General features: G+C 42.7%; 1 protein-coding gene across 3 annotated transcripts in view; it reads right to left on the bottom strand.

Moving 5' to 3' along the window:
* LOC115200975 (eukaryotic translation initiation factor 3 subunit C) overlaps window positions 1-21,511 on the bottom strand; it is a 50,899-nt gene extending 29,388 nt beyond the window's left edge. For 2 of the 3 annotated variants that reach the window (XM_029764141.1, XM_029764143.1), the window contains exons 1-11: window positions 21,355-21,511; window positions 18,671-18,791; window positions 18,517-18,582; window positions 14,136-14,325; window positions 8,149-8,274; window positions 7,835-7,895; window positions 5,259-5,377; window positions 4,869-4,996; window positions 4,344-4,506; window positions 3,832-3,935; window positions 3,348-3,489 (exon numbers count right to left, since the gene is read on the bottom strand). In XM_029764141.1, coding sequence (XP_029620001.1) covers window positions 3,348-3,489; window positions 3,832-3,935; window positions 4,344-4,506; window positions 4,869-4,996; window positions 5,259-5,377; window positions 7,835-7,895; window positions 8,149-8,274; window positions 14,136-14,325; window positions 18,517-18,582; window positions 18,671-18,771 — 1,200 coding nt within the window. In that variant the 5' untranslated portion in view covers window positions 18,772-18,791; window positions 21,355-21,511. The remainder of the gene's footprint in view (window positions 1-3,347; window positions 3,490-3,831; window positions 3,936-4,343; window positions 4,507-4,868; window positions 4,997-5,258; window positions 5,378-7,834; window positions 7,896-8,148; window positions 8,275-14,135; window positions 14,326-18,516; window positions 18,583-18,670; window positions 18,792-21,354) is intronic. The other variant, XM_029764140.1, reaches the window with a different exon arrangement.
* Between the last annotated feature and the right edge of the window lie 1,454 nt (window positions 21,512-22,965).

The raw sequence follows: 22,965 nt of genomic DNA, 5'->3' as shown, positions 1-22,965 counted from the left end.
GGAGACCCAACCATGTCCCTTTCGATCCACAATAGAACATGTTACCCTGATGAGAGACCGCCTGTCGGCAGTATGGCCCATAGTAAAAGAGCATATGGAGAAGGCGCAAAGGACCCAAGGCTGGGCCTACGATAAGTCCGCGACATCCCGTGAGTTCTCCGTGGGAGAGAAAGTGATGGTGCTCGTGCCCACAGCGGAACACCGCTTGCTGGCGCAGTGGAGGGGGCCCTACGAGGTAATGAAAAGGGTCTCACCGGTCAATTACCTCATCAGACAACCCGACAGGAGGAAGAAGGTCCAACTCTATCACATAAACCTGTTGAAGAAGTACCATGGAAGAGAGGAGGAGGTGGCTTTGATGGCCATGGAGGGCCAAGGAAAAGAGGAGGTTCTACCACAGGTGCGCCATGGCCAAACTCTCTTGCCGGAACAGTCGAGACAGCTAGACAAGCTGATTATTCACTTCGGCCGGGTATTCTCTCCATTCCCAGGACAAACAGATGTCTTGTTCCACCATATCCACACTGAACCCGGCAAGAAGGTGCATATCCGTCCGTACAGGATTCCTGAGGCCCGCCGAGTCATCGCCAAGAACGAGGTAAGGGAGATGCTGAGGATGGGTGTGATCGAGCCATCGACGAGTGAGTGGTCCAGTCCTATAGTCCTGGTCCCCAAACCCGATGGTAGTATGAGACTCTGCAACGACTTTAGGAGCGTGAATGCAATCTCTACATTCGACGCGTATCCCATGCCCCGCGTGGATGAACTTTTGGAGCGCTTAGGAAAGGCCAAGTTCATCACCACCCTGGATTTGACGAAGGGATATTGGCAAGTGCCGGTGGCTCCAGAGGACCGCCCAAAGACCGCCTTCGCCACACCGGAGGGGCTTTTTCAGTATGTGAGGATGCCCTTCGGACTGCATGGTGCTGCTGCAACTTTCCAACGCCTCATGGATGCCATTCTACGGCCCCATCAAGAGTACGCAGCGGCGTACATAGATGATGTGGTCATCCACAGCGAGGACTGGGATAGTCACCTCCTACGACTACGGGCGGTGCTCATGAGTCTGGAAGCCACAGGGTTGACGGCCAATCCAAAAAAATGCTGCCTGGGTCTGTCCGAAGCGGAATACCTGGGGTACACCGTGGGGAATGGGAAAATACGCCCACAGGCAGAGAAGACCAGGGCAATTCGGGACTGGCCTCGACCCCAGACCAAGCGGGACGTTCGGGCCTTCTTAGGGATAACGGGATATTATCGCCGTTTTATCCCTGGATATGCAACCATTGCCAACCCCCTCACAAACCTCATCAAGAAAAACTTGCCAAACCGGGTAGAGTGGAAAGATGAGGCGGAGGAGGCCTTCCAATTGCTAAAAGAGGGCTTGTGTTCTGATCCCGTCCTACAGGCTCCGGACTTCTCACAAGAGTTCATTGTACAGGTAGACGCCTCGGATACGGGGCTCGGGGCCGTACTAGCTCAGGGTGAAGGCGAAGCAGAGAGGCCGATTCTCTTTATAAGTAGAAAGCTCAGCGATCGGGAACAGAGATATGCTACCGTAGAGAAAGAGGCCCTAGCCATTAAGTGGGCCCTCGATTATCTCCGGTACTACCTACTGGGTCGGAGGTTTGCATTAGTTACGGACCATGCGCCCCTCACGTGGATGGCTGGTAAGAGAAACAATAACAACCGAATAGCCAGATGGTTTCTTGCTTTACAACCGTTCTCTTTCCATGTCATCCACAGGGCCGGATCGAGGAACGGGAATGCAGACGCGCTGTCCCGACGCGACCAAGACGGTGCGTCTGGCGCCCGACCCTCCGGTCCGGTCCTGAGGGGGGAGGTATGTGGAAGGACCACCAGAGGGCAGGCTGGGCTCACGGATAGTAGCCCAACAAGGCATGTGAGACCAGGTAACCAGAGTCAATTAAGCACAGCTGACGGTACTAATGAGATATTCTCTTTCCCCTACAAGAGAGAGGATGGAACTAGCAAGAAGGGAGGAAGATAAACTATCGTTGGGGAATGGCTACGGAGAGAGAGGTGCTATCCATGAAGAGCCATTAAGACGGTGATGAATATGTGATTGTTGTTATAGTTTGAAGATAATCGTAATGTGATCCTGTGTCATCTAAAGAAGATGTATGTTGTTCCTTTGGAGATTCTCATTGACTGTGTTGGAGTGTTTGTATTGTCAGAAATCCCTCAATAGAGAACTGTGTTGAATCAAGAAAACCTACTCTGGACTCGTTTATTCCACCTTTCCACTTTAGAGTGACACCAAATGACTTGGTCCGCTCACACGTTTTAAAAGAAAACCCAATGGTCCGCCTTGAATTTTATTCATGTTCTGGTTAAAAAAGGCCCTAATGATTTATGCGATACAACGTTTGACATGTTTGAACGAACGGAAATATATTTTTTCCGTTCTTGAAGTGAAGTGAAGTCCGGCTGGCTTAGATCATGCGCTACAACACGGAGGTTTTTCGACATAAATTATGAGCTTTTTTGAACAAAACTACATTCGTTATGGACCTGGGACTCTTTGGAAGTGACATCTGATGAAGAGAATCAAAGGTAATGGATTATTTATATAGTATTTTCGATTTTAGATTCCTCCAACATGGCGGTTAGTCTGTATCGCGATGCGTATTTTTCTGGCGCAGTGCTCAGATTATTGCAAAGTGTGATTTCCCAGTAAGGTTAATTTAAAATCTGACAAGTCCATTGCGTTCAAGAGATGTAAATCTATTATTCTTTGAATGACAATATAATATTTTAGCAATGTTTTCTAATATTAATTAATTATTTTGTTGTCATGACTTGACTGCCGGTATTGGAGGGAAACGATTTCCTGAACATCAACGCCATAGTAAAACACTGTTTTTAGATATAAATATGAACTTGATAGAACTAAAAATGCATGCATTGTCTAACATAATGTCCTAGGAGTGTCATCTGATGGAGATTGTAAAAGGTTAGTGCATAATTTTAGCTGATTGTATGCTTTTGGTGAAGCCTGTCTTTGAATCGACAATGCATTGCACACCGCTATTGTCAATGTACTCTCCTAACATAACCTAACTTTATGCTTTCCCCGTAAAACCTTTTTGAAATCGGTAAACGTGGTTAGATTAAGAAGATGTTTATCTTTCAAAGGCTGTAAGTTAGTTGTATGTTTGAGAAATTTGAATTTGTACATTTATTTGGTTTCAAATTTGCCGCTCTTGAAATGCACCTGCTGTTGATAGGGTGCGCCACGGGGGGCACGCTAACGTCCCAGGTAGCCTCAAGAAGTTAACAATTAAGCATTTAACAAATGATCACTTTACAGCAGCGCATCTGACCTTCATGAAGGCGGCCAGGTTGGGGTTGTAGTCGTACAGGGAGGCGATGATGTTGAACTTGATCTTGACCAGGATGCCCTCACCCAGGTTGTTCTCGTTGGAGATGTTGGCCAGAGCGTGGAGAAGTTCAATCTGGGCAGCTCTGAACAGAGCAGAAGGTAGACGTGGTGGTAGACAGAACAGGGGGTGTAGGAACAGCGTTAAGTTAGTTTTGGGTCTTTTCAGGCGTTGATGTCATATCGGCTAGGGCTTTAACTACATTTTTTGGTCTGGTTGCAAAAGAAACCCCAAAACCCTACAGGATGTCCCCTTGTAGACAAAGTGCTATATCAGTGAAAGGCTAAAACTTTGTCTAGCCTTAGGAAGAACCGATACCATATTGTTTCCATCAGCCTGGATTTCAGATCTACAAAGGGCCAACGAGAAGTAACTAGGGGCTAATTTTGGGACAGAGCATATGCAAATGTTGTCAAATGAGTTGTACCTGTCTGTTCCCTTCTTTCCACGGGCCTGCAGAATCTCATTGAGTTTCTTTACCACAACTGTTGTGTTGATCTCTGTTCCCTTGGCAAACATCTTAAGCTTCTCCTGTCGGGAGAAGCAATTAGCACACACCACACATCCTCTGGCAGGTTTGGGTCTGTATAAAAAAATTCTCAGAGTAGGAGTGCTTATCGAGGATCAGGTCCCCTCTGTCTATTCATTACAATCTATAGACTTGATCCTAGATTAGCAGCACTTCTACTCAGAAGCGTTATGTCTCTGGGCCCAAGTCTATGGGACCATTGGGTTGTGTTCATTTGGGCACGCAACAGAAAATGCTTTACAACATTTTGCAATGGAAAATGAGCGTTTCTTGTTGGTAAAGTCCAAGTGGTCGCTCTCCGTTTCAAATCAGTTCTCTTACATTTGGTGCCTAATGAATACAAACCATATATACAGATAAGTGTAGTGAGGATACTCTTTGTATTGTCATGCCACGACTTGATCACCCACCTTGACAAGGGGCACTCCTCCCTTCACCTTCTCCCATTCGCCTTCACCCTCCTCTTGGGCTTCTTCTTCTGCCTCTTCCTCCAGGCGCTCCTTCCGCCTGTGCCTCTTCTTCCTATCCTCCTTTTTCTTTTCGCTTGTGTGTCGCTCTGCCTCACTACCGGGCCTTGAGAGACAGAATGGGGTGTTGTAATGTTTTACAATCAGACAAACAGTGTCTAAAACTTGTCAGAGACAAGCGTCTCTAGAGCAGGGGTAGGCAACTAGATCCTGTTGTCGGCTGATTTCTTCCCAGAACAGAAATCACGGGCCTGAATATGGCCCGCATACCATCTGTTGCTGACCCCTACTCTAGAGCATAGTTTTACATAGAGTGAGAGCTACTGAATGAAAGCAAAAGGCAGGATGTTTAGAATTAGAGCAATGTTCAGTCACACAGGCAGTGATGGGACAGAATGATTGTGGATTGAGTCTAACACGTGAGGTACAAAGGATGTTGTAGTAAAAAGAACAGGGAAAGGGACTGACTTCTTCAGGAAGATTTGGGCCATGGAGGCATTCTTGCCCTCTTCGTCTTCACTACCACTGCCACTTTCCGCGGTGTCCGAGTCCCAGTCTTCATCATCCTCATCACTGCTGCTGGAAGCCTCCTTGTCCTGTTGAAGATGACAATGTACACAGTCATTACACACATACAAGTTAGATTAAAGTGATGGTGGACAATAATAAAGATTGACTGTCGGTGGGAGAGGGCTTGGTAGGGAGAATGATAGTGCTTTATGATTAGGCAGCCCCTCAGCCAAAACAGAAATGTCACATTTCTGGCTTACTACACTACATTTTTTTACATTTTCAAGTGAGTGTGCTTGCCAATAACTGCACACTGCAATAGAGCCACTGAGGGCATCATCCTCTTACCGTCGCTGCCTTCAGGAACTTGCTGGCGTCCGGCGGAGGCGCTGCCACCTCGGCAGCCGGTTTCTTCTTCAGGAAGCTCTTGGCAACTCCCGGCACTTCGTCACTGTCTGACGACGACCCTACAGACAAAGCGATTAGAAAGAAAACTGCAGTTAAAACAGTGGCTAGTCCATAGAATTCATGTATCAATGGTGCACTGCGATTGTAAAGTTGGGGATTTGATCCCTAGTCAAATCATACCACTAAAAATGGGCCCAATGCCTTCTCAGCTAAAACAGTTCGGAAGCGTTTGTGCATATATTATGACAACATTTTGTGACATTTGTTTTGGATATCGGTAAGGGTTTAAGTTATTTCGGCCAGAGGTCGACCGATTAATCAGGACCGAATTCAAGTTTCATAACAAATCGGTTATGTCAGTTAAGAACACATTCTTATTTTCAATGACGGCCTAGGAACGGTGGGTTAACTGCCTTGTTCAGGGGCAGAACGACAGATTTTTACTTTGTCAGCTCGGGGATTCGTTTTTGCAACCTTCCGGTTACTAGTCCAACGCTCTAACCACCTGCCTTACATTGCACTCCACGAGGAGCCTGCGTGGCAGGCTGACTACATGTTACGCGAGGGCAGCAAGAAGCCAAGGTAAGTTGCTAGCTAGCATTAAACTTATCTTATAAAAAAACAATCAATCTTAACATAATCACTCGTTAACTACACATGGTTGATGATATTACTAGTTTATCTAGCGTGTCCTGCGTTGCATATAATCGATGCAGTGCCTGTTAATTTATCATTGAATCACAGCCTACTTCGACAAACGGGTGATTTAACAAGCGCATTTGCGAAAAAAGCACTGTCGTTGCACCAATGTACCTAACCATAAACATCAATGCCTTTCTTTAAAATCCATACACAACTATATATTTTTAAACCTGCATATTTAGTTAATATTGCCTGCTAACATGAATTTATTATAACTAGGGAAATTGTGTCACTTCTCTTGCGTTCCATGCAAGCAGTCAGGGTATATGCAGCAGTTTGGGCCGCCTGGCTCATTGCGAACTGTGTGAAGTCCATTTATTCCTAACAAAGGCCGTAATTAATTTGCCAGAATTGTACATAATTTTGACATAACATTGAAGGTTGTACAATGTAACAGCAATATTTAGACTTAGGGATGCCATCCGTTAGATAAAATACGGAACGGTTCCGTATTTCACTGAAAGAATAAACGTTTTGTTTTCGAAATGATTGTTTCAGGATTCGACCATTTTAATGACCAAAGGCTCGTATTTCTGTGTGTTATGTTATAATTAAGTCTATGATTTGATAGAGCAGTCTGACTGAGCAATGGTAGTCACCAGCAGGCTCTTAAGCATTCATTCAAACAGCACTTTACAGCGTTTTGCCAGCAGCTCTTCGCAATGCTTCAAGCATTGTGCCGTTTATGACTTCAAGCCTATCAACTCCCGAGATTAGGCTGGTGTAACCGATTTGAAATGTGAAACCCTTGCTCTGCATGGGTAACGCTGCTTCGAGGGTGGCTGTTGTCGATGTGTTCCTGGTTCGAGCCCAGGTAGGAGCAAGGAGGGGGACGGAAGCTATACTGTTACACTGGCAATACTAAAGTGCCTATAAGAACATCCAATAGTCAAAGGTATATGAAATACAAATCGTAGAGAGAGAAATTGTCCTATAATAACTACAACCTAAAACTTCTTACCTGTGAATATTGAAGACTCATGTTAAAAGGAACCACCAGCTTTCATATGTTCTCATGTTCTGAGCAAGGAACTTAAACGTTAGCTTCTTTACATGGCACATATTGCACTTTTACTTCTCCAACACTTAGTTTTTGCATTATTTAAACCAAATTGAACATGTTTCATTATTTATTTCAGGCTAAATTGATTTTATTGATGTATTATATTAAGTTAAAATAAGTGTTCATTCAGTATTGTTGTAATCGGTATCGGCGTTAAAAAAATCATAATCGGTCGAGCTCTAATTTGGGCACACATTTTTCCTTGAGGCAAGCTGAAGTCGGTAGCCCAAGTTTACGCCCCTTCGTCAGTGATTGGTCAACAGTAGGGAGTCTTCAGTAAAGGCTTTGTCATTCAATGAGAGACTACTCGTTTTAATGCACATTGTTTTCATTGAGAAATACTGCAAACATCTTAGTTGGATGTAAAATTGTGCGACTAAGATCTCAAGAAAAACGTCAAAATGAAATGGTATTTCTTGACTTATCTTTTTTGAGGAAATGTATACTGGCTACAACTTCTCAAAATGGACAAAGTACTATGGCAGCTTTTTTCTCGTTTCTCAAGAGAATGTCTTAAGGGAGTATGTAAGCACACTTATTCAGTTCGCCAAGCCGACAGCTGAACAGAAGCATGCCGACGCCTTAAGGTTGTACTAGTACATCAAGCTGCCTCATTATACCGAAACAGGAGGTAGTCTCATGCCCTATGGTCGGTTCTGGCTTTAACAAAAGCAGACTTGAGTCTTCCATTACTGGCATTTACTGTAGGCATAGCTCGAGGTGTAATGAAAAGGTGTGGTAAGAAACTCACCTGAGTCAACTTCATACTTCTCCTCCTCCTCCTCCTCCTCATCCGCTGACGCCATTGGGTTCTGAATGAGAGGGAGAAAAGTAAGATTGCCATTATGTCAACGGGCCATGCGTAGGAACTAAGCGTCTCACCCTGGCTCGGAGTATCTTGGGAAAGGTTCATTATTAAGTTGAAATCACAAGGGGGATGTCGGATTGAATTTATGCGTGCAGAAGTTACTTCAGACTGCGTAGTGTATGCCAGCATAATTGTCATGAAAAGCGAGCAGGCCTTTCTAATGTACCATCCTGTGTTGTTGTAGTGAAAAGCCTCACCTCCTTATAGCTGGTGATTTCCGTCTCATAATCCCTGTTGTACTTGCGGATCTTCTGCCGCAGGGTGCTGAGGGCTTTGGCGTTGTTCTTGTTCATCTTCTTCTTGCCTTCTTTGTCCTCCCAAAGCTGTAGGGAAACATCATGTCTTTAGGGATAGTGTTAAGAGTGTCTTCATAAATCACAGCGTTCCGGACATTACTTAATGTTTTTTTTTCCTTCTATGGATAGTTTCTTTTTCATAGTTTGGATAACCTCAAATCAATAGATCAAGACCTTGGGACTACAAGGTTCTCTGAAATTTTTGTATAATGTGTTAGTAACATAATTGATCTTTAGATGGTTTTTCATACAAATACAACATTTGAACTTGGCAACATACGGGTCTATCTGCAAACCAATCACAAGCCAGAACAAATACAGATGGACCCCCCATGGGTCCACATCTTGTTTGTTCCTACTAGCACTACACAATGGATTCAAATAATCAAATCTTGAGATGGTTATTTGAATCAGCTGTGCAGTGCTAGAGCAAAAACCAAAATGCGCATCCATGGTGGGCCCCATGAACAAGTTTGGGAAACCGTGATCTAGGCTAGTCAGCAATAACGGCTGGCAAGCAACAACAAAAAAGCTTAAATAAATGATGTTGTCATGATGTTAACACATTTACTAATGTATTTGACGATGTGTTCTGACTATCTTGGTAAAGTGTTATTCTATAATTTATGTATTCTAATATGTTCAGTTAAATTTTTTTTTTTTTTTTTTAATTCTAATTCAGAAGTGTGATAACTTTATGGCTGAGCCCAGATTGACATTTGAAAGCCATAAGGCTCTATCTGCGGTTACACCTAGGGCTGTTGCGGTGATCGTATTACCGCCACACCGGCGGTCACGAGTCATGAAGGCAGTCAAATTCCACGTGACCGTTTAGTCGCGGTAATTAGGCTTCTCCAAGCTCTGATGCTGCTGCTGGTCATTAGTAGCCTAGCTTAACTGCCTGGTACACAGCACTCTATAGTCCCTCTAAAATCACTCAATGCAAAACAAACACTTCATGAGAGCCCATGAGCTCATGTTGCGCAACGTTTCTATAGGCTATGCAATTGCCCGAGAAAACAGTGATGGCCTCTTAAAAAGAGGATCCATCAGCTTTCTATAGGCCAGGCCTGCTATATTTATTTCTCAACTTTCCTAATATTAAGCACATTGCTTATCTTTAAAACAGGAGTATAGCCTACCTGGCTGGCATGAATATGAACCACGAAAAAAGCCTCCATTCACAGCGGTTGACATGCTTCGAAGTACGGTAATGGAATATTTAGAATTTTTTTGTCACGAAACGCGTCGGGCGCGTGACCCTTATTTACCCTTCGGATAATGTCTTGAACGCACGAACAAAACGCCGCTATTTGGATATAACTATGGATTATTTGGGACCAAACCAACATTTGTTATTGAAGTAGAAGTCCTGGGAGTGCATTCTGACGAAGAACAGCAAAGGTAATAACATTTTTCTTATAGTAAATCTGACTTTGGTGTGGGCTAAACTTGGTGGGTGTCTAAATAGCTAGCCCTGTGATGCCGGGCTATCTACTTAGAATATTGCAAAATGTGCTTTCACCGAAAAGCTATTTTAAAATCGGACATAGCGAGTGCATATAGGAGTTCTGTATCTATAATTCTTAAAATAATGTTTTTTGTGAACGTTTATCGTGAGTAATTTAGTAAATTCACCGGAAGTGTTCGGTGGGAATGCTAGTCACATGCTAATGTAAAAAGCTGGTTTTTGATATACATATGAACTTGATTGAACAAAACATGCATGTATTGTATAACAATGTCCTAGGTGTGTCATCTGATGAAGATCATCAAAGGTTAGTGCTGCATTTAGCTGTGGTTTGGGTTTATGTGACATATGCTAGCTTGAAAAATGGGTGTCTGATTATTTATGGCTGGGTACTCTGCCGACATAATCTAATGTTTTGCTTTCGTTGTAAAGCCTTTTTGAAATCAGACAGTGTGGTTAGATTAACGAGAGTCTTGTCTTTAAAATGGTGTAAAATAGTCATATGTTTGAGAAATTGAAGTAATAGCATTTCTAAGGTATTTGAATATCGCGCCACAGGATTACACTGGCTGTTGAGTAGGTGGGACGCTAGCCCATAGAGGTTAAACAGCGTTTGACATGCATCAAAGTACAGTAAAGGAACATTTTGAATTTTTTTTGTCATGATATGCGCTCGCCTGTTACCCTTTGGATAGTGACCTGAACGCACGAACAAAACGGAGGTATTTGGACATAAATATGGATTACTTGGCACAAAAACAAAATGTATTGTGTTAGTAGCAGTCCTGGGAGTGCATTCTGACGAAGATCAGCAAAGGTAATACCATTTTTCTAATAGTAATTCTGAGTTTAGTGAGCGCCGAAGTTGGCGGGTGTCTGAATAGCTTGCCGTGATGGCTGAGCTATGTACTCAGAATATTGCAAAATGTGCTTTCACCGAAAAGCTATTTTAAAATCTGACATAGCGATTGCATAAAGGAGTTATGTATTTTGTCAACGTTTATGATGAGTAATTTAGTAAATTCACCGGAAGCTCTGGGTGGGAATGCATGTTCTTAACATCACATGCCAATGTTAAAAGCTGTTTTTGGATATAAATATGAACTTGATTGAACAAAACATGCATGTATTGTAAAACATAATGTCCTAGGAGTGTCATCTGATGAAGATCAAAAGGTTAGTGCTTCTTTTCGCCATGTTTTGGGTTTATGTGACATACAATGCTCAAAAAAATAAAGGGAACACTTAAACAACACAATGTAACTCCAAGTCAATCACACTTCTGTGAAATCAAACTGTCCACTTAGGAAGCAACACTGATTGACAATACATTTCACATGCTGTTGTGCAAATGGAATAGACAACAGGTGGAAATTATAGGCAATTAGCAAGACACCCCCAATAAAGGAGTGGTTCTGCAGGTGGGGACCACAGACCACTTCTCTATTCCTATGCTTCCTGGCTGATGTTTTGGTCACTTTTGAATGCTGGCGGTGCTTTCACTTTAGTGGTAGCATGAGACGGAGTCTACAACCCACACAAGTGGCTCAGGTAGCGCAGCTCATCCAGGATGGCACATCAATGCGAGCTGTGGCAAGAAGGTTTGCTGTGTCTGTCAGCGTCATGTCCAGAGCATGGAGGCGCTACCAGGAGACAGGCCAGTACATCAGGAGACGTCGAGGAGGCCGTAGGAGGGCAACAACCCAGCAGCAGGACCGCTACCTCCATGAGGGTGGTATGAGGGCCCGACGTCCACAGGTGGGGGTTGTGCTTACAGCCCAACACCGTGCAGGACGTTTGGCATTTGCCAGAGAACACCAAGATTGGCAAATTCGCCACTGGCGCCCTGTGCTCTTCACAGATGAAAGCAGCTTCACACTGAGCACGTGACAGACGTGTGCTCAGACGTATCACAACAACTGAAGTTACATTGATACCTCTAAATTAAGCATATAGGAATACCTATTACTTTGTTAACTGCTCAACACAGAATAGCCGCATATGCGCACTCCCCCAATTCGTTTGGAGAAAATATCCTTTCTATTTTACTCAGCTTTGTTCAACTGTATTCTTCATACTATAAAATAATGACAGAATTCTAACCAAAACTTGTCTTCCAAATGAACTAGTGTAGCCCACAGACATATCAGGAACTAACGTAAGGACAACTCACAGTATGCTATTCAGTTATTCTGAAATGGGCTACATTTTCTTCATATTATGCTTCTTTAGACTTGTCTAATTTAAACAATGGATTTTTGTGAAGGTGTAGGATATATTACATGGATTTAGACTTTTTAAAATGTAGATGTTGCAAAGATCTGCATCGATGGCTTGTGGGCTGTGTGGAAGCCAAGAGACCCTAAATGTGTTTGTTAATTGACGTCAATTACCGTAAGACCGAGTCACAGTTTAAGTTGGGAGTTTACACTTAGGTTGGAGTCATTAAAACTTGTTTTTCAACCACTCCACAAATTTCTTGTTAACTACAGTTTTGGCAAGTCAGTTCTCCAACAATTGTTACAGACAGATTATTTCACTCATAAATCACTATCACAATTGCAGTGGGTCAGAAGTTTACATACACTAAGTTGACTGTGCCTTTCAAAAGGTTGGAAAATTCCAGAAAATGATGTCACGGCTTTAGAAGCTTCTGATAGGCTAATTGACATCATTTGAGTCAATTGGAGGTGTACCTGTGGATGTATTTCAAGGCCTTCCTTCAAACTCAGTGCCTCTTTGATTGACATCATAGAAAAATCAAAAATAAATCAGCCAAAAATCGTAGACCTCCACAAGTCTGGTTCATCCTTGGAAGCAATTTCCAAGCGCCTGAAGGTACCACGTTCATCTGTACACAAGTATAAACACCATGGGAAGAAGCAGGCATCATACTCAGGAAGGAGACGCGTTCTGTCTCCTAGAGATGAACGTACTTTGGTGCGAAAAGTGCAAATCAATCCCAGAACAACAGTAAAGGACCTTGTGAAGATGCTGGAGGAAATAGGTACAAAAGTATCTATAGCCACAGTAAAACGAGTCCTATATCGACATAACCTGAAAGGCCGCTCAGCAAGGAAGAAGCAACTGCTCCAAAACCGCCATAAAAAAGCCAGACTACGGTTTGCAACTAAACATGGGGACAAAGACCGTACTTTTTGGAGAAATGTCCTCTGGTCTGATGAAACAAAAATAGAACTGTTGGGGCATAATGAACATCGTTATGTTTGGAGGGAAAAGGGGGAGGCTTGCAAGCCGAAGAACACCATCCCAACCGTGAAGCACGGGGGTGGCAGCATCATGTTGTGAGGGTGCTTTGCTGCAGGAGGGACTGGTCCACTTCACAAAATACATGGCTTCATGAGGAAGTAAAATTATGTGGATATATTGAAGCAACATCAAGACATCAGTAAGGAAGTTAAAGCTTGGTCACAAATGTGTCTTCCAACTGGACAATGACCCCAAGCATACTTCCAAAGTTGTGGCAAAATGGCTTAAAGACAACAAAGTCAAGGTATTGGAGTGGTCATCGCAAAGCCCAGACCTCAATCCTATAGAAAATGTGTGGGCAGAACTGAAAAAAGCATGTGAGGAAGGAGGCCTATAAACCTGACTCAGTTACACCAGCTCTGTCAGGAGGAATGGGCCAAAATGCACACATTTTATTGTGGGAAGCTTGTGGAAGGCTACCCGAAATGTTTGACCGAAGTTAAACAATTTAAATGCAATGCTACCAAATACTAATTGAGTATGTTTATTTGATTTTTTATTTTTGTCATTTAGCAGACGCTCTTATCCAGAGCGACTTACAGTAGTGAATGCATACATTTCTTTTTCTCCATACTGGTCCCCCGTGGGAATCGAACCCACAACCCTGGCGTTGCAAACACCATGCTCTACCAACTGACCCACTGGGAATGTGATGAAAGAAATAAAAGCTGAAATAAATAATTCTCTACTATTATTCTGACATTCCACATTCTTAAAATAAAGTGGTGATCCTAACTGACCTAAGACAGGGATTTTTTTTACCAGGATTAAATGTCAGGAATTGTCAAAAACGGAGTTTAAATGTATTTGGTTAAGGTGTATATGTAAACTTCCCAGTTGAAATGTTTTTGCTTGACAATCACCGGCTGACAATGTTGTGACCGCCACAGCCCTAGTTGCACCCCCCCCAAAAACTGATTTACAAAACATCTCAGGATTTTAACACTCTGCACTTTAGGTACCTTTAAGTCGAGACCCTTAAATGGGTTATGAAAGAAAAATCCACTACAAAACAATTAATTTATGAAAACTGATGTTCATTATCTCAGAAATATGCTTTTCGCTAGAACCTTATAGTCCCAAGATGTCACAGGCTGACATTCGAGCAGTTTCACATGCAGAAAAAGTGTGAACTGTGGAGGTTTACCTGATTCAAATAGTCTTCCAGGTCGGCCAGAAGACGGATGTAGAAGGGGGGTACCCCTTCCTTGTCCACTATAGTCTTGCTTTTGAGGAATGCTCGACATAGCTGCTCAAACTCCTCCAGACACTTGGACATGTCTCGGATCTTCATGGCGTTGCGGATCGTCTTGATCAGGTTTGTCAGCTCCTCAAACCTGGGATATAAGAATTGGTTAGATGGCATAGTCCAGAGCATACTAACAACACATACTGTCTGAGGCAGTCCAGTCAAAGGACACTAGTCTGGTCCCAGATACAGTACCAGTCAAAAGTTACGACACACCTACTCATTCAATGGTTTTTATTTTTACTACTTTCTACATTGTAGGATAATAGTAAAGACAGCAAAACAAATGATAGTGGAACTAAGCGCAAACCAGATGGGATATCGCTGCAAAATGCTGTGGAAGCCATGCTAATTAAGTGTGCCTTGAATTCTAAATAAATCTAAGTTCTTGAAATGTTCCGCATTGACTGACCTTCATGTGTTAAAGTAATGATAGACTGTTGTTTCTCTTTGCTTATTTGAGCTGTTCTTGCCATAATAATATGGACTCAGGATTTTACCAAATAGAGCCATCTTCTATATACTACCCCTACCTTGTCACAACACAACTGATTGGCTCAAACACATTACAAATTCCACAAATGAACTTTTAACAAGGCACACCAGTTAATTGAAATGCATTCCAGGTGACTACCTCATGAAGCTGGTTGAGAGAATGCCAAGAGTGTGCAAAGCTGTCATCAAGGCAAAGGGCAGCTACTTTGAAGTATCTCAAATACAAAACATATTTGGGTTTGTTGAACACTTTTCGCTACATGATTCTATGCGAGTTATTTCATTATTAATCAATGTAGAAAACAGGAAAAATAAAGCAAAACCCTGGAATGAGTAGGTGTCCAAACCTTTGACTGGTACTGTATGTTTATGCTGTACAGCCAAGTCCTATGGGTGGTAGCCTGGTCCCAGATCAGATATGCCTAGGGTTGCACATTTGGGGAATATTCAGAGGTGGAACCCTTCCGTGGGAATTAATGGGAGTATGCTAATTAATATTAATACCATTTAAATGTAGATGTTTTTTGCATTGGATATATTTACCATATCACATGGAGACAGAAACCTTTTACCTTATAAGTAGACAATTGCAAATGATTAAATCCTTCCATTAGAAATAAAAAACAATTTAGTTATGAATTGAACTTTAATTAAATTAGTTGACTCTTCACATGGGATGACTTCACTGAACAACAGCAAAAGGGAATATTGATCCCCAATGAGCCATCGCATCTGCCAAAAACATTTAACATACATCTGTAAAATGATAGTCTAGAAACGAAAGCTTTGGTTGTCTTCCTCTCAGGCTTCCATGTCTTCTCCTCAGTGTCCACCTCTTGAACATCAGACTGAGGCCTCATCTTCACGGTCACTTTCCCACCTTGTTGAGGATGGCTCGTTGTCAGGCTCAAATCCTCAAATTTGCCCGGATGGCCACCAATTTTTCAACCCTTGTATTGGTCAGCCTGTTGCGTGCTTTGGTGTGTGTTCCCAAACAAGGACCAGTTACGCTCTGAGGCAGCTGATGTTGGTGGGATTTGAAGGATGATGGAGGCAACAGGGGAAAGAGCCTCAGATCCACAAAGTCCCTTCCACCAGGTGGCTGATGAGATATGTTGGCACAACCACTATCCATATTGCATCTCCATCCCAAAGCCATTGCTTGGAAGTGTACTTCGACTGCCAAGAACCTTGCCCTCATCCAGGCTAAGGTGGCGAGACATAGTAATGATGACACCATAGGCCTTGTTGATCTCTGCACCAGACGGGACACTCTTGCCAGCGTACTTGGGATCCAATATTTACATTTACATTTAAGTCATTTAGCAGACGCTCTTATCCAGAGCGACTTACAAATTGTGGCGTGTATGGGTATCAGGCAGAAGTCTTCACTTTTGACGCATTTCAGAACTGCAGTTTCCTCTGCTGGGAGTAAAAGTGAAGTGGGCAGGGCAGTACAGATTTCTTCTCTTACGTCTGCAAGCAGTCTGAACATCAGACAGGATGGCATTGTCTCCCTCAATACATGCTATGGCTACTGCTATAGGTTTCAGGAGTTTCAGGCTGCATACCTTTCGTTCCCAAAATACATCATCCAGGAGGACACTTGATGGGGCTGTCCATATAAGCAGACTGATATGGCCATTTCTTGGAGAGAGTCCTTCCCCTCCAGGAGACTGTCAAACATGATGATGACAACACCACCCCAACAGGTGTTGCTGGGCAGCTTCAATGTGGTGCTCTTATTCTTCTCACTTTGCTTGGTGAGGTAGATTGCTGCTATGACCCTTCAAATACCTAACCATTTCCTTGGCTCTCTTGTAGAGTGTATCCATTGTTTTCAATGACATGATGTCCTTGAGCAGATTCAACGCATGAGCAGCACAGCCAATGGGTGTGATGTGAGGGTAGGACTCCTCCACTTTAGACCAAGCAGCCTTCATGTTCACAGCATTGTCTGTCACCAGTGCAAATACCTTCTGTGGTCCAAGGTCATTGATGACTGCCTTCAGCTCATCTGCAATGTAGAGACTGGTGTGTGTTGTCCTTTGTGTCTGTGCTCTTGTAGAATAATGGTTGAGGGGTGGAGATGTAGTTAATTATTCCTTGCCCACAAACATTCGACCACCCATCAGAGAGGATTGCAATAGTCTGCTTTCTCTAATGATTTGCTTGACCCCTAGAACTCTGCATGCAGCAAATGAGTAGATAAAGTGTCTGGTTGGAGGGGTGTATGCTGGGAGAACATTCAGAAATATCTTCCAATACACATTGCCTGTGAGCATCAGAGGTGAACCAGTTGCATAGACAGCTCGAGCAAGACATCCATCAGCATTTCTCTGAGTACCTTCCTCCATTGAGTAAAAAAACATCTGATTCCAGGAGGACCATGAGCTGTTGGCTATCGATAAGGTGCCCGATTCCTCATTTTCACCTCAAATAGAAGTAGAGGGACTTATGTCAGAAGTTGCTTGTTGTGAGCGCTGAGGGAACTTTATGCACTTGGCCAGATGATTCTGCATCTTTGTTGCATTCTTCACATATGATTTGGCACAGTATTTGCAAATGTACACAGGTTTTCCTTCTACATTAGCTGCAGTGAAATGTCTCCACACATCAGATAGTGCCCGTGGCATTTTCCTGTAAAGATTAGAAAAATAATTTAAAAAAGAACCCAAATACAATTCCATGTACAGATAAATAGTTATGCAGTTAGATTAAACAACTTCTTTGTAAGATAAATGTTTTAAAATGAAACATGTATGGAAACAGGTGAATTAACACTCCTCAGTTAGCAGGCTCAAGCAAGCTAAACAACATATGGTAGCAAAAACTAACTAGCAGAAATTGCTAACAAGTTAGAAATTATCTAAACACTTTGATGTAGGCTACTATTTACTAGTTCACAAAAACAATCATGCATGTCATATAAAATATATTCACCCCACCCAGTAATGTAATCAAAACTCACCAGAAAGCATGTAGTCCTTGGCTCAGACAGTGTAGTGTGGGCTCAATAGCATCTCATTAATGTGCAAGATCTTGAGAATCAGCTGTACATATGATGGAAGATTACACTGCACATCCCCATATTGTTAAACATTTTTGCACCCCAGTATCTCTACTTGCGCATCATCATCTGCACATCTATCACTCCAGTGTTAATGCTAAATTGTAATTATTTCACCTCTATGGCCTATTTATTGCCTTACCTCCCTAATCTTACTACATTTGCAGACACTGTACATAGATTCTTCCTACTATGTTATTGACTGTACGTTTGTTTATCCCATGTGTAACTTTTGTTTTTGTCGCACTGCTTTGATTTATCTTGGCCAGGTCGCAGTTGTAAATGAGAACTAGTTCTCAACTGGTCTACCTGGTTAAATAAAGGTGATTTTTTTAAAAATTAAAATGGAAGAATGCACTGTGCATGCAGAGGGTTGCAGTTCCATTTAATTGGGGATAGTTTAACCAAAATATGCCACAAGACCTTAGAATTGCCTTGTGTATCCCACAAAAAAGGGTCACTGTTATAAGATAACTTTTGATGAATTTAAGCAAAATTCCCCAAATTCCCGGGCTTAACTTCCCATGGAAAATTTCCAAGAAAGTTTCCAACCCTTCGCAACTTTAGTTATGCCTATGCTGTATTGCCAACTCCTATGATGGTTGATAGCCAAAGGGCATAATAACTACCACAGGAGCTGGCTGTACAGCACAACTAGATCAGGGACAAGGCTAAGATTGTTCTTTGGATCATGAAGTAGAGCAAATTCCTGACCTCTTGTCCTTGGCACTGCGCACCACTCTCTTGGTGTCCTCCTCATCGTCACTAAGTAGCAATGACCTACAGGGACCAAATGTGGAAAAGTGAGAGAGCTGTAGAAACAAAAGTTAGTGTGACTGAGGTTTTGACGAGAGAAAGTAGTACTGACTGCTTGGTGAAAGTAGTTCCAGGTGCTTTAGGGGTGATCTCGTCAGCCGACGAGGAGGATTCAGACTCACTGTCTGACCCGGTGGCAAAGAAACGTGACATTGCTGAAGGCTGCCGTCAATCTGTGGAAGTGGAATCATGATATCTTACAATGAGGTTCAAACATCTGGTGTGAAGGAGCAACATGAAATTACAGATAACATTTTGGTTTCTGTACTATTCTAGAATCAACTTCCCTGACTACGTGCTGTATTTATCTGTAGAAATTCCATGTCAGATGTAGGCCTACATGCAACTGGAAAGCTAACACGTACCAGTTGAACCAGAAAAATAAGTGGAAATCCCCACATCATCATTATTGAATTGATGCAGCTGGCTAGCTAAATTGCTGGCCAGTAGATGTTAAAGTTTGTCTCATGGCACAAGACTAATAGCTAGTTAGCTAGCAATTTAGCTAACACTTGCCCTGGCTCCTTTAGAATGTTATAGTGTCATTTAAATGCATCATAACGCTCAGTTTAGGCAATCAGTTGTATAGTATTTTTATTAATATTCCCCATGTAATTGGGAGTTGCCGAGTCCCCAACAACCGGATGTTCCATTTCCCCTGAAAACCGGAATAAGAGCCTGTGACGCGACTTCTGGACGTAAACAAGGCGACACCATATTAAAACACCTCCTCCACATTTACTGGATTGGTTGAACAGTGCAGAAGAGCACCTCCCGACATTTCATTTCAGGTGTTTCTTTTACGCCTGCGCCGTTAGGTTAATGTGGGGCTAACATGGCTGCCACACAATGTTGTAGTGTCATGTAAATGCATCAATGCAGAAACCCCATTGACAACTCTAAATACATAGCTACAGGTTGTCTTACAGATCAAGACAGGTGAGTGTCATGACATTCTGCACTTTGGAGTGGACCCACTCATCTCAATGAATGAGAGAAGACCGATGAATGGCGTCGTGTGGTTTGCTGATGTCAACGTTCTGAACAGAGTGCCCCATGGTGGCTTTAAGGTTATGGTATGGGCTGGCATAAGGTACGGACAACAAACACAATTGCATTTTACTGATGGCAATACCGTGAAAAGATCATGAGGGCCATTTTAGTGCCATTCATCCGCGACCATCACCTCATGTTTCAACATGTTAATGCACGGCCCCATGTCACAAAGATCTGTACACAATTCCTGGAAGCTGAAAATATCCCAGTTGTTCCATGGCCTGCATTCTCACCAGACATGCCATCCATTGAGCATGTTTGGGGATGCTCTGGATCGGCATTAATGACAGCGTGGTCCAGTTCCTGCCAATATCCAGCAACTTCGCACAGCCATTGAAGAGTGGAACATCCCACAGGCCACAATAAACAACCTAATCAACTCTATGTAAAGGAGATGTGTCGCACTGCTTGAGGCAAATGCTGGTCACACTAGATTGTGACTGGTTTTCTGGCCCACGCCCCTACCCTTTTTAAAAGGTATCTGTGACCAACATATGCATGTCTGTATTCCCAGTCATGTAAAACCCATAGATTAGGGCCTATTAAATTTATTTCAATTGAGCGATTTCCTTTTATTAATCGTAACTCAGTAAAATCTTAAATTGTTGCGTTGATATTTCTGTTCAGTATAGAATTTGTTTTATTTGTTCTACCAGTTATCAACATGTTCAATGTTTAAAACAATTCTGTGACTTTAGCTAATAAGCATATTTTTTTTGCCATGGTATCGTTTTGTATTGAGTACCGTTTTGGTATCGAGTATCGAAGTCAAAAATGTAGTATCTTGACAACACTAATAGAGAGGACTCACAGACATAACCCATTTTAGAATGGACACAGCAATTGGGGGCTTCCACCATTTTAAAAGTAGTCAACTGGTTGGGGATTCCTATGAGTCGGGATCAAAACAGCCAATGAAGAAAACTCACTACTTTTAAATGGAGATGGCCTTGATCACACGCATCTGCCCTCTCATTGGCTAGAATGGCCCCACCTGAACTCGCCTCCTCCCGTATGCCTTCCATCTTTGAGGACATGCATTTCTATCACTCGAATATCTTGTCAATCTAGAATCTTTGGATTAGATTTGAAATAGACAATATGGCGGCGTACACATTGTCAGATTACTTCATGGGGAAAACAGCTTTAATAACAGAGCATTTTCTAAATTCCAACGTACCATCTGCAACTGGACATTTTAGAAGAAATGTTTGGCCGAATCGAGAACTAAGATAGTAGAAAAATACTAGGTTTGTTGAAAAAAAATATCTGGCGAAGTTTTGGATCGGCAAACTCCCAGCAGTAATGGATACCAAATCTTTGGTTAAAAATCACATTATCGGGTGTAAGAATCTGCAGCTGGCTATAAATACATGGCTCTGGGCACGATCATCCATTATTGGCGGAGTAAGGCTGCCTATTAGTTAATTCATAAACTAGTTAGCAAGTAAACTAACCATTGGTTTCACATATTCCTCGCACTGTGAAATGGTAAAGGGTAGGACAGCTAGCGAACAACATCAAATAAACAGTGAACGCTTCCTTTTCAAGGCAACGACGACGACCCGCTAGCTAGTGTGCTGCTGACGCACTACTACTAGGCCCAGACATGCCTAGACAAAACGTTACCAGCAAATGTAAATTAAACACAGCTCCAACTAATCATTACATGGGACTCACCTATGTCCAGGAAAAATCTTCTGTTGTGTGTCTGACCACTTGGGAATGATTTCTACTCCACCTTTGCAATTTTACGGGTACAGCACTCGAGTGCAAAGCCTCTTTCAGGCACTGGCTTCAGGAAAGAGGTATAACGTGGTTCCAGGGACGTGACGTCACTTCCTCTTCTTCTTCTTCAGTGGGGTTTATCGGCGATTGGCATCCAACGTTATGGTGCATTACCGCCACCAACTGTACTGGCGTGTGGGCCAGAGACAGAGAAACTAAATGATAACAAAATATTTTAGACTATATCTGATCACGTTCTAATCAATAAACGAATTTACTGTTTCCCCTTCTCCCTCATACTAGATCTCAACCTCTCTCGTTCCCTCTGATGCTGCCCACACTGTAGCAATACATGCTCCACAGTCTGTTTCCTGGCAATAATCACACTTTACTGTTGAATGCTTTCCTATCACATTTAACCCTCCTGCTGTGTTCTGGTTGAATTGGACCGATTTACAAGTTTTCTCTCTGAAAAATGTAGTTCATTTAATCTGATTCTCATAAGGTTCCATGACTTTGTCCACACAGGGCATCTGATTTTCATAAAATGTTGGGTTTTATTTAACTTTTGTACACCTGTGGTGTTCCTGGTCAAAAATGACCAGTCATTAGAAATTAATGGGTGAGACTACAATTAGTGTAGCTTAACTTCCAACAGTATGGCCATCATCTTAGCCGTATATACAGCCAGATGATCTGTAATACGTTTCCTGATTGCCACCCCACATTCCTGCACTTCAAATACTGACCCAGTACATCCTGTCCTTGCATCTTTTGAACTATTTGTGTAAAAGGCCATAAAATCCTGATACACAGTATCCAGACGTCTCTTAAATAAATCAGATGGATCAACACCCTCCCTATCTTTCTTTAGTCTCTCCAACACTTCTAAATCAAATCAAATGTTATTGGTCACATACACATGGTTAGCAGATGTTATTATTGCGAGTGTAGCGAAGTGGCCAATGATTTCAAGTCTGTATATAGGCAGCAGCCTCTCTGTGTTAGTGATGGCTGTTTAACAGTCTGATGGCCTTGAGATAGAAGCTGTTTTTCTGTCTCTCGGTCCCAACATGCAACATACAAGGTCCTCAATGAGGAATGCCCAGCCCCGTACTCCTTCCCCGTCAGACAGCGCATCACATTTAGTACCTTCTTACACTTTCCCACCACTCTCTCAATGTGTTCTGCCCAGGTCAGTCTAGGGTCAAAGTACACCCCAAAGGAACCTGAAGGAACCCACCTTCTCCAAGTTTCTCCCATATAACCTCAAGTATACCGCTTCACCCACCTTGCTCCTGGTAAAGAACACTGTCTGAGTTCACTCTACAGAGAACCTGAATCCCCACATTAATGCCCACTGCTCTACCTCATGAATTGCCTCCTGTACCTTCCTGACTATGTATGGCACATTTCTTTCCCTCTTCCATAAGGCCCCATCATCTGCAAGTAACGACCTCCCAATATCCAGCGGTACCTGAGAATAGACATCATTGATCATGATTGAGAACAATAGAGGACTAATCACGTTCCCCTGTGGTGTACCATTATCCACCAGGTAGC

The sequence above is a fragment of the Salmo trutta genome, chromosome 10, assembly GCF_901001165.1.
Source record: "Salmo trutta chromosome 10, fSalTru1.1, whole genome shotgun sequence".
NCBI lineage: Eukaryota > Metazoa > Chordata > Actinopteri > Salmoniformes > Salmonidae > Salmo > Salmo trutta.
This window is presented reverse-complemented; position numbering and strand designations above follow the sequence as displayed.